Source organism: Erpetoichthys calabaricus, chromosome 4 (genome assembly GCF_900747795.2).
Source record: "Erpetoichthys calabaricus chromosome 4, fErpCal1.3, whole genome shotgun sequence".
Lineage (NCBI taxonomy): Eukaryota > Metazoa > Chordata > Cladistia > Polypteriformes > Polypteridae > Erpetoichthys > Erpetoichthys calabaricus.
In genome coordinates, this window is record NC_041397.2 from 156,530,428 (window position 1) to 156,545,175 (window position 14,748).

At 38.4% G+C, this 14,748-nt stretch overlaps 1 protein-coding gene across 1 annotated transcript in view; it reads right to left on the reverse strand.

The window, feature by feature from the left end:
* synj1 (synaptojanin 1) overlaps nucleotides 1–14,748 on the reverse strand; it is a 540,854-nt gene that overhangs the window by 68,710 nt on the left and 457,396 nt on the right. The window contains 1 exon segment of the mRNA XM_051926623.1: nucleotides 8,945–9,154. Coding sequence (XP_051782583.1) covers nucleotides 8,945–9,154 — 210 coding nt within the window.

Consider the following 14,748-nt stretch of genomic DNA (forward strand, 5'->3'; position numbering starts at 1 on the left):
AATAATGGGACAGCATCCTTGAGGTTCCTAGCCAGATGGTCAATTCATTAATGTCAAACTTGCAACCAATAGTGGCAGCCATATTTTCAGCATGAAGAATATCTAACACCTTTATTTTCATCACTAAGCCGGATCACAGACGTTGTGGCCAATGGACTTGCAGTATACTTTGGGGGCATAATTGTAAAATACAACTTGATATTTTAAGTAAAACAATGAAAATATTTAACAAATGCACAGAGAGCTTTTAAATCTCCAATGACAGCATAATCACCACCAGTGAAGCATCTAGTTGGACATTAGTCACTCCTCAAACTTGCGTGCATCACACCTCTCATTGTTTTTCTGTACTGGGCATACTGTGTGAGATTGCTAGCATGAAAGTAAAAAAGGAGGTTACAAAAAGAAATTGTGTGAATACTTAAAGTCATGAAAGTTAAACACATGAATGTTGAGTATTCACTGTATGTATGATTATATATACGATTACACCACATTAATTCTAGACTAGTTACTTTACCATGTACAGTGATCCCTCGCTATATCGCGCTTCGCCTTTCGCGGCTTCACTCCATCGCGGATTTTATATGTAAGCATATTTAAATATATATCGCGGATTTTTTGCTGGTTCGCGGATTTCTGCGGACAATGGGTCTTTTAATTTCTGGTACATGCTTCCTCAGTTGGTTTGCCCAGTTGATTTCATACAAGGGACGCTATTGGCAGATGGCTGAGAAGCTACCCAGCTTACTTTTCTCTCTCTCTTGCGCTGACTTTCTCTGATCCTGACGTAGGGGGATTGAGCAGGGGGGCTGTTCGCACACCTAGACGATACGGACGCTCGTCTAAAAATGCTGAAAGATTATCTTCACGTTGCTATCTTTTATGCAGCTGCTTCCTGAAACGACATGCTGCACGGTGCTTCGCATACTTAAAAGCTCGAAGGGCACGTACTGATTTTTGATTGAAAAACAAACTCTGTCTCTCTCTATCTCTCTCTCTCCCTGCTCCTGACGGAGGGGGTGTGAGCTGCCGCCGTCAACAGCTTTGTACCGGCGGTGCTTCGCATACTTAAAAGCCAAACAGCCCTATTGATTTGTTTGCTTTCCTCTCTGTTTCTGACAGCCTGTGCTCCTGACGCGCACTCCTTTGAAGAGGAAGATATGTTTGCATTCTTTTAATTGTGAGACAGAACTGTCATCTCTGTCTTGTCATGGAGCACAGTTTAAACTTTTGAAAAAGAGACAAATGTTTGTTTGCAGTGTTTGAATAACGTTCCTGTCTCTCTACAACCTCCTGTGTTTCTGCGCAAATCTGTGACCCAAGCATAACAATATAAAAATAACCATATAAACATATGGTTTCTACTTCGCGGATTTTCTTATTTTGCGGGTGGCTCTGGAACGCAACCCCCGCGATGGAGGAGGGATTACTGTAATGCATTTTGGCCAGTTAACAGGCAAATGCAACAGAGTTAGTTGTACCAGGAGCTAATTGGGGCAACAGCTGCATTGCAAAGGAGAATTGCCAGAGCAGGGAAAAAAAGGGGTTAGTCTTTGGGTATGAGAGAAAAGTAGAGAGAAAAGTAGAGAAGACAGTGGGAGCAATCTCACATAGCATGAAGTTTCCTTTGATGTGTTGAAAATGCGATGGGGCTGATGTGGTAGGGGAGACAGTGGATCCAGATTAAACTTTGAGGATACCGAGTGGAGATGGCAGAAATAGCTCCCTGTGGGTGCTGACTTCAGTTAGCAGTGAAGGAGCTGGAGACACAATCAAGTACAAGAGATTATAGCATCAAACTATTCAGAGGAGTGGAAACAAATGAAGTTCGTCTGGTGAGGAACTGTGGACAATGCAGCCATTGGAGGTACAGCATGAGGATGGAGTTGACAGGGTGAACAGATCTTTCCTTGTGTTTTTGCTATGAAGCTGGTGAAATAAGTGATGTTTTCTCCGCTTATGGGCTGCAAGTTGGCTGGATAAACAAAGGGGCATATACAGAGATGCTACTACTGAATTTTAACTATTTTACTATTTACAACTTTCCTTTTTCATGCACTGTGGTTTATGAACATTTATTTATTGAATATTTATTGACTGCTCCATTGATACTGTAGAGCAAAGTGGGCACTGCCCATTCTTTTAGGTCAGGGGTTCTCAAACTTGGTCCTGGGGACCCACTGTGGCTGCAGGATTTTGTTCAAACCAGAGTCAATCAGTGACAACACCTGATAACACTGATCTTCATTTAATTAGCTGGTATTTGTTTCTATTATTCTACATTCAGAAAAGCACAGCAGCATGATTTTTACATTTATAAGAAATCCAGAAATACTTCTGCTTTTGCTACATATTTAAATGTCTAACTCTCTTTTGTTGATTTCATTATATTTCTCTGTGCAGTTTCTCCCCTTCTTTGTATCTTATTAATGAGAATTAAAAATGAGCAGAGCAGACACCCAGGCAAACATCACTGAATAATCAAAGGCTGCAACTACTTTAACGTCAGACCCACTAATTAGTAAATAATGGATGAATTAAACAATTAGAACACTTGGAAAAGTAGAATGAAAATCAAGGTGAAAATTCTGTTAAAAGGAAAAACAATACATTATTCCCGTATAACTGCTTGGTATATATCTATTATAAAAAAAAATCCTAGAAAGCAAAAACAAAGCGACGATATGTGATCTTCTCAGAAGTTCTTGGAAGACATTTAAAAGACCTATGAGACAAAAGAGACTTGCCACGGAGCGTCTCGAGGGGACCGTAAACATGAGACTTGGAGCCAAGAGATTGTCCCAGGGCCATGGAACATGAGATTCTTGCAAGACACGCCCTACTTACAAAAGATATCATATAAGAGCACACCCATCAAAAAACACTCAGTAGTGTAAAAGCATGTAGTACACACATATCCTGTGCTCTCAGCCCATATAAAGCGTATAAGGACAATACAGAGAATAGAGACCCAAAAGCGTTGGAATAAAAAAAGGCAGATAAGAGATTATGAAAGCAGTGGAATTCGAAAGGCTCAAACAAACGATGGCACGATACACATGCAGAGAAAGGTACAGAATATGAAAGCAGTAAAATTTGAAAGTATTGTAGCGTCCCAGCCAGGTTGAGACCTTTTTGGTTTTAAGTGACTGTTCGGTCCGATTGAAGGAGGGCGGACTATAGCACGGAAGACTGATAGCGGGGTATTGATTGATGCGGTAAGGGTGGGCGAGACCCAGGGGAGGAGGGGTTGGAGAGGGTGCTAGAAAGTTGTGTTTGGGGTTAGGAAGTCTGTGATTGTTCAAGTAAAACTTCTGTGACACTTTATCATGTCAGTCGCTACGGTATCAAAGAATATAGAAAAAATCGCATTACCGCAAACAAAAGGTAATTAATCATCAGAACCAGGTGTAATTGAAAAAATAGCAGGACAAATCGAGGTCAGAAATAAAAGGCAAAGAGTAAACAACAAAGTCTTTTCGCATTCGCATCATTCAATGCACAAAATGTGGATTTATACAATAATGGACCATACGCTATGAGAATCTGTGGTCCCGGAACAGTTAAAGCAACGACAAGTTGAATTTCAAAGAATAAATAATTCGATCAGGTGTATATTGATGATCACGGAGAAGCGATGCAAATTTTAACAGGCAAAAAGAAAGGTAATGTATATATTCTGCGAATAACATTACAAACCAAAGGAGATTGTGATATGCCATTCGTATTAAAATGTTTACAGTTTACCGTGAGAATAGCTTTTGCTATAACAATCAATAAATCACAGGGACAAACATTAGAAAAAGTCATATTATTTATTAGAGAAACAGAAACAATATTCACTCATGGGCAGTTATATGTTGTGTCATAAAGCATCTCCAAAAAATATTGTTTTTAATGAAGCTCTAAAGTAAAAGTACAAATAATTAAATTGAAACAATTCCAAAGAAAAAAAAATTTTAAGTTGTATATCCGATTAACCAAACACAGGGGTTGGCGAGCGAAGCGAGCAGAGGGCAAAGCCCCCTAGTGTATATTATATATATATATATATATATATATATATATATATATATATATATATATATATATATATATATATATATATATATATATATATATTTATACATACACACACACACACGCCCACACAGGTAAAATTCCGTTACAACGAAATTTTCATTACAACAAAGTATTTTTATGGTCCCGACAGTTTCACCATATGACACAAGTCTATAGAAATCTCATTACTACGAAGTACATTCAGCAAATACTTTCATTACAACAAAGTGCCCAAAGGACCTTGAAATGCCTGAATGAATCATCCACAGAGCAGTTTTTTCTGTGGTCACAGCTCAGTTGTGCACAACGATCCCCAAACAGAAACATTGTATATAAAAAAAAATAATTTCTTTCTTCGAACTTTGCTCGTACTGTTTTTTTTGGTTTTTGTTTTCGGTGGTTTTCAGTGATACCTTTTGCTTACTGCTCGTCAACATTTGAAAAACATCCATTGGAATTTAACTCATTGTCACTCTCCTATAGAAACGGCAGACACAAAAAAATGATAACAGTTCATATTAGAAAAACAACTTTTTGCAGCTCTCGATTGCGGCAAAAAGAAAAAAAGACATTGCCAGTGAATTCGGAATTTCGCCATCGACTCTGTCAACTTTCTTGAAAGACCAAGAAAAAAAAAAGAAGAAAAATCTCGGGTTGCAAATGCATGCGAACTGCTTCATTTGAAGACGTTGAATAAGCAGTTTTTATGTGGTTCAGTGATGCTCGTTCAAGAAACATTCCTATTAATGTGGCACTCATTCAAGAAAATGTGAGGTTTCTAAACTCTCTTGGGACCTCCCACAACTGGACAACACGCTGAAGAGCGTCCCGAAGTGCGATCACCGCGTCTGTGGAAGACTGTTTTGGGGTGTAAGACAGGGACTTATAGCGCGACCCCAATCTTTTAGGATTTGCTTCTGTGGCGCCTCACTGCACCGCCCTGAGCCTTCTGTTGCCCTTCCCCAGCAACGGACAAACAATCTTACACAGACGCGGCAATCGTGCTTCGGGACGCACTTCAGCTTCACGTTCCTATTGGGGGGGGGATCCCAAAAGAGTTCAGAAACCTCACAATTTGAAGAAGAAGAAAAGGATGATTCAGCTTCTGATTGATAACTGTGCTGCCCACAACATGCTTCCACATTTACATAATGTTCGCGTTGAATTCCTCCCACCCAATTGCACAGCAGTGCTTCAGCCATTGGATTTAGGCATCATTCGCACCCTGAAAGTGTATTATTTGCAAGGAAATGCTGAAAACTTTTTTTTTTTGTAAACAGGAGAAGATTAAAATTAATGCGAATGAAGTTATTGAAATGATTGCAGACACCTAGACGCAAATTAAAGAAAGCACTATAGCTACAAATACAGAATCTCATTACAACAAATTTTTTTTAGGTCCCTGGAAGTTTGTTGTAACGGAATTTTACCTGTATATATAATATATATTTATATTGTGGCAGATGGCCAGGGTCCATGCCCGGCCGGGACGCGCCTTCGCTGTATATTCAGGGAGAGCAGCCCTGGACTGTGCAATACCACCCCCTGGACACTACATGGCTGTCCCCCTGGGTTGGAGTCCAGCTCAAAGAAAGCACAGGTTTCCAGAAACAACCATCTGCGAAAGTGAGAAAATAGCTGGTCTGTCACCAAGCACATTCAAATGCACAAAAAGGTCATAAAGCCCAGCTTCCAAACTAAATAATTTTGTTAAACACCATGCTATGTAGAAAACTGTTGTGTCCATATCAAGCATTCATAAAATTCAAAAAAGTTTCAGAAATGGCCAGTTTTACTAAAACCTTACAGGTTGTACCTTGATGCTTAATGGTTGAGGATCCAGAATACTACAGAGCTAACTATATGTTCTAGTGGACCTCAAGGCAAGTTTTCTGGTAACTGAGAAAAGTAAGGCATTCACGTGTTTAATAGAGCTTAACACTAGAATTACTAAAGCCTATGAAAAAACTCCTGTTCTCTTTCTCCGATGTAGAACCCTCATCCTCATCGGAGTTCACCTTTGTTATAGCACGTCTTTATTTGAAAACTAACAATGTCAGATTTGGGGGGAGTGTGAATGCGACTGAGAGAATAAAACTGAATTAAAAAAAAAAACACTAACCTTTACAAGTACCATACATTTACACCGGCTGTTACAGACTCAAATTAAATGTATGTTTTTATTGTATAATAGTAACAATAAGAGCAGTTCACTACTGAAAATGCTTATTTTGTGACACGGCAAGGCTTGAACCTGCGCCGTATTGATTAAGAGTCAGCAGCTCTTACCATTGTACTACTAAACCAGTCGTAACAACGAGGAATACTAACCAGATTTCTTTTTTTTTTCGGTTATAGTCTTGAATAAAAGCGAACTTGTTTTATTATACTTGTACCTTTTGTGAAAGTGCTTATTTGATATTTGGACTTCATGTCAAAATTTTGTCATTAGTACTAAAACATGAAAAAAGTTTGTCTTTTAGGTATTCTGTCATGCTACACTTACACAGATCTTTGTAGACAAAGAACACTCATGAAATGCATGTGTTCTAAATAACGATATATTATTTACACGATACAGTTCTAGGTACTACCTCACTAACAGATAAACAAGGCTTGAGCTGGAAGAGCGATTTTTGCTGTGTGGCGGTGGGAGGATGGAATAGTAGGCTGCTTGCGCTTATGAACACATTTACAAAACAAAAGACGCTGACGGAGAGGTGCGAACGGATTTAAGTTGGGACGGGTTTTTTCGTAGGCTTTGTAATTCTCGTGTTAAAGCACAATGGCCTGACATCAACAATTATAGTGGGGGGGAGGGGAGTGAAATGTAGAAGGTGTCACAATAAAAATAGTCTTTAGGAGTCGTATGTCTCTGAAGACACTGAGACAGTCCTATCTGTTATTTTGACACCCAAGCCACTCTACAAAGACAAATGCTGGACATCAAGGTGATTGCTTTTGAAGCACAGGTAGTGAAGCCAGGCAAGCAGGTTACAAATCAGACCCTAATGGTGGTCTAGTTTCTGTACAGAAAGAAAAATTCTGTAATAGCAAAGATTTAACAATTCATCTACAATTGGTGTATGCAGGCTTCTTACGAAAAAAACTGTAAATTACCCTTCTGAACTGATAACTCTGATTGTGAGCACTGTTGAAGTGGAATATCCTTCTCTGATCTTGAATCCATAAGAACTGAATAAGCCAGTGGTGAATCCTTCACAGTAAACAAATCTTTTTAACAGTAAATTGTAATTTCACCTTTGGACTGATGCCCACCACCCAAAGGACACAGCTGGAACCACAAGAGCAATTTGAGTGAACCCAGATGTGAGCAGGTGATGATAATAATAAAATTTAAAAGGAGAATAATTAATTAGGAGAGGTTATGCAGTATAAACTGTTTATTAAAACTCTTGTTTGTTGTATGGTACATTTCACCTGATAGAGTTAGTTATGGTTTTTTAGTTTATACTTCAACACTAAGGATTGGCAACAATGAGTAGATTTCATCTGTGGCTAATAATCTCCAAAGTTTCACAGACCATAATTGAACTTTATTCAGTTTGTGTAATGTTAACACAAATGGACAAGACATGTCACCAGAAAGGTCAGTGCCAAATGATTCAAAGCCTAAAAACAAATTCAGACATAAATATTGCAGACGTTTCGGTGTTTAATGAGGCTTCACTACGCCCATCACTAAGCAGAGGACTTCCGGATGCTGTGTTAGGGTTACCATTGGGTTCCTAGTTAGTACCATGAACAAGGCCCTTCTAGGGAGAGTCCTAGTGGTTTCAAACTTCTTCTGTTACACAATTACTGAGGCTACTGTGCTCCTGGGAACACTCAAAGATTTGGAAATGAATTTACAGTTATGCTCTGATCTATGGCGCACCATAAATTTATTGTCGAGGTCGACAAACAGTTTCTTGGACTGTATGGCTTAGTTTGTGTCCTGATATTCGGTGTGAATTGTGGGACCTTATATACACAGGTGTGCATCTTTTTAAACTATGTCCAAATAATTTAGTTTGCCACAGGTGTTCTAGCCACAATTTGGAATGCCACAGCAAAGGGTCTAGCTATTTATATGAATGAGAGATTTCAGTTTTTGATTTTTGATAAATTTGTAAACTTTTCTGAAAACATGCTTTCACTTTCCTAATAAGGATTACTGAGTGTAGATTGATATTCAAAAATGGAAAACGTTTCAGTTTAAGATAAAATCTATAACAATAAATTGCACAGTGTGGCTGGTATAGTCATCTCATGACACCAAACATCAATCCAGGAGTTCAAAATGACAAAAAAAAAAAAACAGGCTATAATAACAAAACCTCAAAAAGTAATAATGGGAACTGTGAAGAAAAACAATAACAGAAAACTCTGAACAACTCTTTGCCCAGGGACTAACTAAACAATAGTAACACTTTGCTACTCTGTTTAACACTTCTCTAGCACACCTTCCACTACTTTTTTCCTTCTTGCTCCATCCAATCAGCTGAGCCCTTGTCACCCTCCATCCTCTAAACTCTCAAAACCAAGAAAGCAAGGCCTTTTTTATATTGTTCCCCAACCACTTTCCAGGTATATTTTTGGGGACTTGGTATCATATGGGTAGAACTCCACGGCAGCACTAGAGATTTCTACATATTGCCCTCACTACAGAAGTGCACTGAAGAGGACCAGATTGGTTGTTCTCCCCAGTATGCCTGTGAGGGTACAACACATTGCCCCCTAGCGGGCTAGGGAACCTCAAACCTTGCAACAGAGCTTATATTATGACTTACATTGTCTTTAATGACCTCCTGCTGTGAAACTAAGCAAATATAGTTGGCTTAAAAAGGTAAAAATTATGAAATCTTTTAAAACTTACCTTGAACAGATGAAGGTGGCACTGCAGCACGTGGAGCACGATTTGGCCTACTTGGAATGATAGGAAGTACTACATCAGGCATTGTAGGTGAGGGGCAAGGACTTGTTCTTGGAGATGAACGAGGAGATTTTCCAGGACCAGTGCTGGGGGCAGGTTGTAGATGTCGAGGAAAGATCTCCTCTATTTCAGTACTATAGTCATCTACATCTCCTGTAATCCAGAAAAACTATTTTAATACAATATAAACAACTTCTGTTGAATATAATGAATATTTTCAATTATATAAAGTATTAATTGTATTAATTATACTTTAATTAACAACTTATATTTATTTGTTTAAAAAAAAAAAAAAAAAAAGGGAGTTGGTTTCGTCCGCTGTAGGAGATGGACGTCTGAAGCAGAGCTCCGCTAGCAGAGGCTTTATTTTCCCACGTATTTCATATTATTTAGAGGTATCCTGTATTTAACCCTACCAAGGAACTTCCACTACAATATACAAGCATGAGTAACAAGAAGAAAGTCAGAAAGAACTGGAAAAGAAACTTAAAGCAGCTTCAAAGTCTGGACAGACATCCGGCCCGAGTGTACGGTATAGCCTCTCGGAGACTGACCTGGAACAAGCAGACGAATGCGCAGATTTCCTAGGACCCCGCTCCATTGTATCATCTCCAGTCGAGAGTGAAAATGGGAGCGAAGGTGCAAGTGATACAGGTCGCGATGGATTGCCGATTTCCGAGGATCATCCGAGACTAGCAAAGGCCCTGCAGGATGTGCTCTCATCTACTCATCGCGAGCCCGCAGCACCTGCTGTAACAGGAGCTGCATTTCCACTTGCGGAGCACGAAATCCGAAGCGAACAGTCCGAACTGAAAGAGATGATTGCTACACTGGCTGCCGCCATGGCTACGGCCATAAATGAGCTTAAGAAGGCTAACATTGAGCTTAAGTAGGATATCATCGAGATTAAAAAGGATAACAAAGACCGGGAAACGCGTCTATTTAAACGTTTTGACGTGAACTTTAAAGGCATGTTGGAGAAATTAGAGGAACACATCGAAGAAAATTTGCTTGCCGACCAGATTAATGACGTTACAGATCAGCTGGATGATGTTAAGCAGGCATTCATGGCTCAAGTTGAAACAGCGGAACAACTGGCGTCTAACGCCGATGAAAAAGCTACAGCTGCGAATTCCGAATGCAAAAAACTCGGAGACAGACTTGCGGCCCTGGAAGATGGGTACAGAAGAAATAATATAAGAATTGAGGGTATACCTGAGAAATGAGAAAGCTCAAGCCCAGTGAAATTTGCAGTAGAATTATTGTCTAAAATAATTGGAGACGATCTTAAACTCGACATTGAGATAGCAGCTGCTTATCGCACATACAGATCAAGCACCTTTAAACCTAGGTCTTTTATTGTCTGCTTCGAGCGACTACGATGTAAGCTTGATGTGATGGCACTTCTCAGACACAAGCAAGAGATTATATTTGAAAATAATCTTATTCGTACTTTCCCCGACTTCTCACCATTAACAGCTGCAAAACGCGCAGCGTACTTTGACATTAAAAAGTTGCTACAGAAAGCCGATACCAAATACAGCCTCTTGTATCCCGCCAAACTGAAAGTGGAAGTTCAAGATCAATTTTATATTTTTTCAAGCAAGGAAGAAGCTGAAAAGGAACTAAAGAAGCTGTTTCCGACACTCTTTTGAAAGTTAATAAGGAGCCGTATTCTATCAAGGCATGGGAAGGACCTATCATCTGCTCTCGGATCCACTTTTAAAGAGACTGGTATTATAATTATACATCCTTTTCTTTACTTGGACATTATATGTTTATGTCTTAATTATAGTTATAGACGTGAGTGTGGAAGTGTGGAAGTAATTAAAGTAGGATTTGTTTTTTCTTTTTTTTTACTACCTTAAAGTAGACTGTTTAACATCATACTCTTGGTTTATTGCTATTTCTACTATTACATTACTATTACATTTACTATTACATTAGGAATTACCATGTTTATCCTAGACTACTTTTTAAAATCATTCCCAGGGTTCATTCTTTTTTTTATCTTAATATCTTAAGATTGCTGAAGATTATTTTAAGCTTAAAGACTGTTAATGATTATATTTTCGGCAGATAGTATTAAGAATTCAGCTGCAATAGATATCTCTTTGTTTTAATTCTCTAAAGCTACTGCGGGGTGGGGTTTGTTTTGTTTTGGACCTTGTTCTGTCTCTTTGTATGTCAGAGGTCCGGGACATCGCAAAGTGGGATCAAGCCTCATGTGGGGAGGCAAAATGGGGGGTGGTGGGGGGGGGGGGTGGTGGTGTGTGGGGATGATAAAGGGGGGAGAGAAGGAGAGCAGGCTATATCTAATCTATTCTTCTAATCCTTATAACTATAAATATCAATGCAACAATAGGCTAAAATGCAATAACTCATGGGGAATTTTGAAATTAAGATTAAAACTGCCTCACTACCAGTTAAGACTATAAAATGACATTAAAAACTCAGAATCAATGTCTCCATGATGGGACAGTTAACTTTGTGAGCTGAAATGTTAAAGGCCTGAATCACGAATTAAAGAGAAAGAAAGTATGCTCTCACCTAACAGGCTTAAACGCTAAAATAGAATTTTTACAGGAGACCCACTTACTAAGCAAGGATCAGTTCAGACTACAAAAAGACTGGACTGGCCAAATGTTCCATTCTAGCTTTATAAAGAAAACTAGAGGGGTGGGAATTCTCATACACAGAACAGTTCCATTTGTAGCATCAGATGTAGTATCGGGCCCTGAAGGGAGATATGCGATGGTCATGGGCAACTTATTTAACAGTAAAATGATTTTGATAAATGTTTAGGCACCCAATGTCGATGATAAGGAATTCATGCAAAATCTATTTGCATCCATTCCCAATGTGAACACTCATCAAATTATAATGGCTGGGGACTTTAATTGTGTTTTAAATCCACTCTTAGATAGGACTCCTGTGACATGGGGGACGACATCTAATACTGCAAAGACAATTACACAGTTTTTAAATGACCACAACTGATCAGACCCCTGGAGGTTTCTTAACCCAAACTCAAGAATATATTTGTTCTAATCACCAGTGCATTATAGCTACTCAAGAATTGATTATTTTTTTATAGATAATAATTTCCTGCCTACGATTAAATCATGCAAATACGACACAATTGTTATCTCCGACCATGCCCCTCTAGTCTTGGAGCTAAAATCATTAAGCCCCTCACACTCACCTCGCAGATGGCGCCTTAACCCTCTTCTATTGGCAGACGAGAACTGCACAGAATTTATATCCAAACAAATCAGCTTCTTCCTAGAGACAAACACGCCCACAGAGGTTTCCACAGGAACACTCTGGGAAACTCTAAAGGCCTTCTTAAGAGGACAGATTATTTCATACCTTTCCCACAGAAATAAATTAGAAACCAAGAAAGTGTCAGAGCTAAGAAGCTAAATTACTAGAATAGATGAAGAACAAGCCAGGCGTCCAAGTGAAGCTCTTCACAGGAAAGTGCAGGCCCTGTATACAGAACTTAACATCTTAACAACTAAAGAAACTGAACAACTTATTTATAAGTCTAGACATCATTACTATGAACACGGAGAAAAAGCTAATAAGCTTTTAGCTCAACAAATTCACAAACAAGAAGTTTGCAATGCAATACCAGTAATCACCAACACGAATGGAGAAGAAATTATTGACCATAAAAATATAATGCATACATTTAGAGATTATTATAAATCCTTATATTCTACTGAGCTCACAGAAGACAACACACAATCTAATGCATTTTTGGATACATTACAGACACCACAAATAGATGCTTTAAGTGCTGAGGAACTGGATAAACCTCTGACGCTAACAGAATTACTAGATGCTATAAAGTCACTTCAAAGCTGGAATTCAGCAGGCCCTGATGGTTACCCTGTAGAATTTTATAAGAAATTCTCCAATCAGCTAGCTCTCCTCTTATTGGCAACATTTACAGAAGCTAGAGACAACCAAATACTACCTCAAACATTTTGTCAAGCATTAATCACCGTCTTTCCTAAACAAAATAAGGACTTGTTACAATGTGCATCATACAGACCAATTTCACTCAAGAATAATGATGTTAAGATACTCTCAAAAATTCTAGCTAGAAGGATGGAGAAAGTGCTGCCCTCTGTAATATCACAGGATCAAACTGGATTTATTAAAGGCTGACACCTATCTTCCAATCTCTGACGCTTGTTTAATGTTATATATTCACCAGCAAAATCAAACACCCCAGAGATATTACTATCATTAGACGCAGAAAAAGCATTTGATATGATTGAATGGAACTACCTTTTCACTGCATTGGAGAAATTTGGGTTTGGCCCGAATATTTGTGCATGGATCAAACTACTGTATACCAATCCAGAAGCTTCAGTTTGTATTAATAACATTTGCTCAGACTACTTTAAGCTAGAACGTGGTACCAGACAAGGATGTCCTTTGTCGCCACTGCTGTTTGCAATCGCCATTGAACCACTGGCGGTTCACTGTCGAAATTCTTATCAGATAAAGGGGATTATCAGAGAAGGACTGGAACAGAAAATTTCTCTATATGCAGATGATATGGTTTTATATATATCAGACCCAGAAAACACTGTGCCTGCAATTTTAACAGCACTAACAGAATTTCAAAAGATATCTGGTCTTAGAATTAATCTGAATAAAAGTATACTCTTTCCAGTGAATTCACAAGCATATAATATTAGATTGGACACCCTACCTTTTACCATAGCAGATCAGTTTAAATACCTAGGGGTAAATATCACAAGTAAACATAAAGCTCTTTATCAACAAAATTTTGCCGTCTGTATGGAAAAAATTAAGCAAGACTTGCATAGATGGTCAACCCTTCATCTCACTCTAGCCGGAAGAATTAACGTTGTTAAGATGAATATCCTTATATATATCAATAAATCGTTTTTTAAACAGTTAGATTCAACAATAACCTCATTCATTTGGAACTCAAAACACCCACGTATCTGAAGAGCGACCCTACAAAGACCTCAGGCAGAAGGTGGCATGGCTTTACCTAATTTTCAGTTTTATTACTGAGCAGCAAACATACAAGCCATAAAAACCTGGACACAAATATATGAACATACATAGGCTTGGTCCACAATAGAAGTAAAATCCTGTAGTACTTCTTTATACTCCCTGCTCTGTTCTCCAATAAATGCAAGTTATCACAAATACACTAATAACCAATTGTGCTTTACTCACTCAGAATATGGAACCAACTTAGAAAGCATTTTAAGATGGAAAATCTTTTATCTGTGACACCTCTGCAAGAGAACCACCTCTTTCAACCCTCGCAAACATATCCAGTTTTTAATACCTGGAAAAGTTTTGGGATTAAAATACTCAGAAATCTTTATATAGACAACATATTTGCATCTTTTGAACAATTACGTTCAAAATTCAACCTCCCAGCTACACATTTCTTTCACTATCTTCAAATTAGAAATTTTGTTAAACAGAAACTGCCCGATTTTTCCCACCTCGTACCCTCCACAATGCTGGAAAAAATACTGCTCAATTTCAAGGAATTAAACACCATTTCCGCATTATATAAAATCCTACTAGAGTCCCTACCTTTCAAAGATCCAAGAGGACATTGGGAAGAAGATCTCTTAATCAATATATCAGAAAAGGAGTGGAAGGTAGCAAAGCAGAGAATTCACTCGAGCTCCATATGCACAAAGCATAGAATTATTCAACTAAAAATTATATATCGA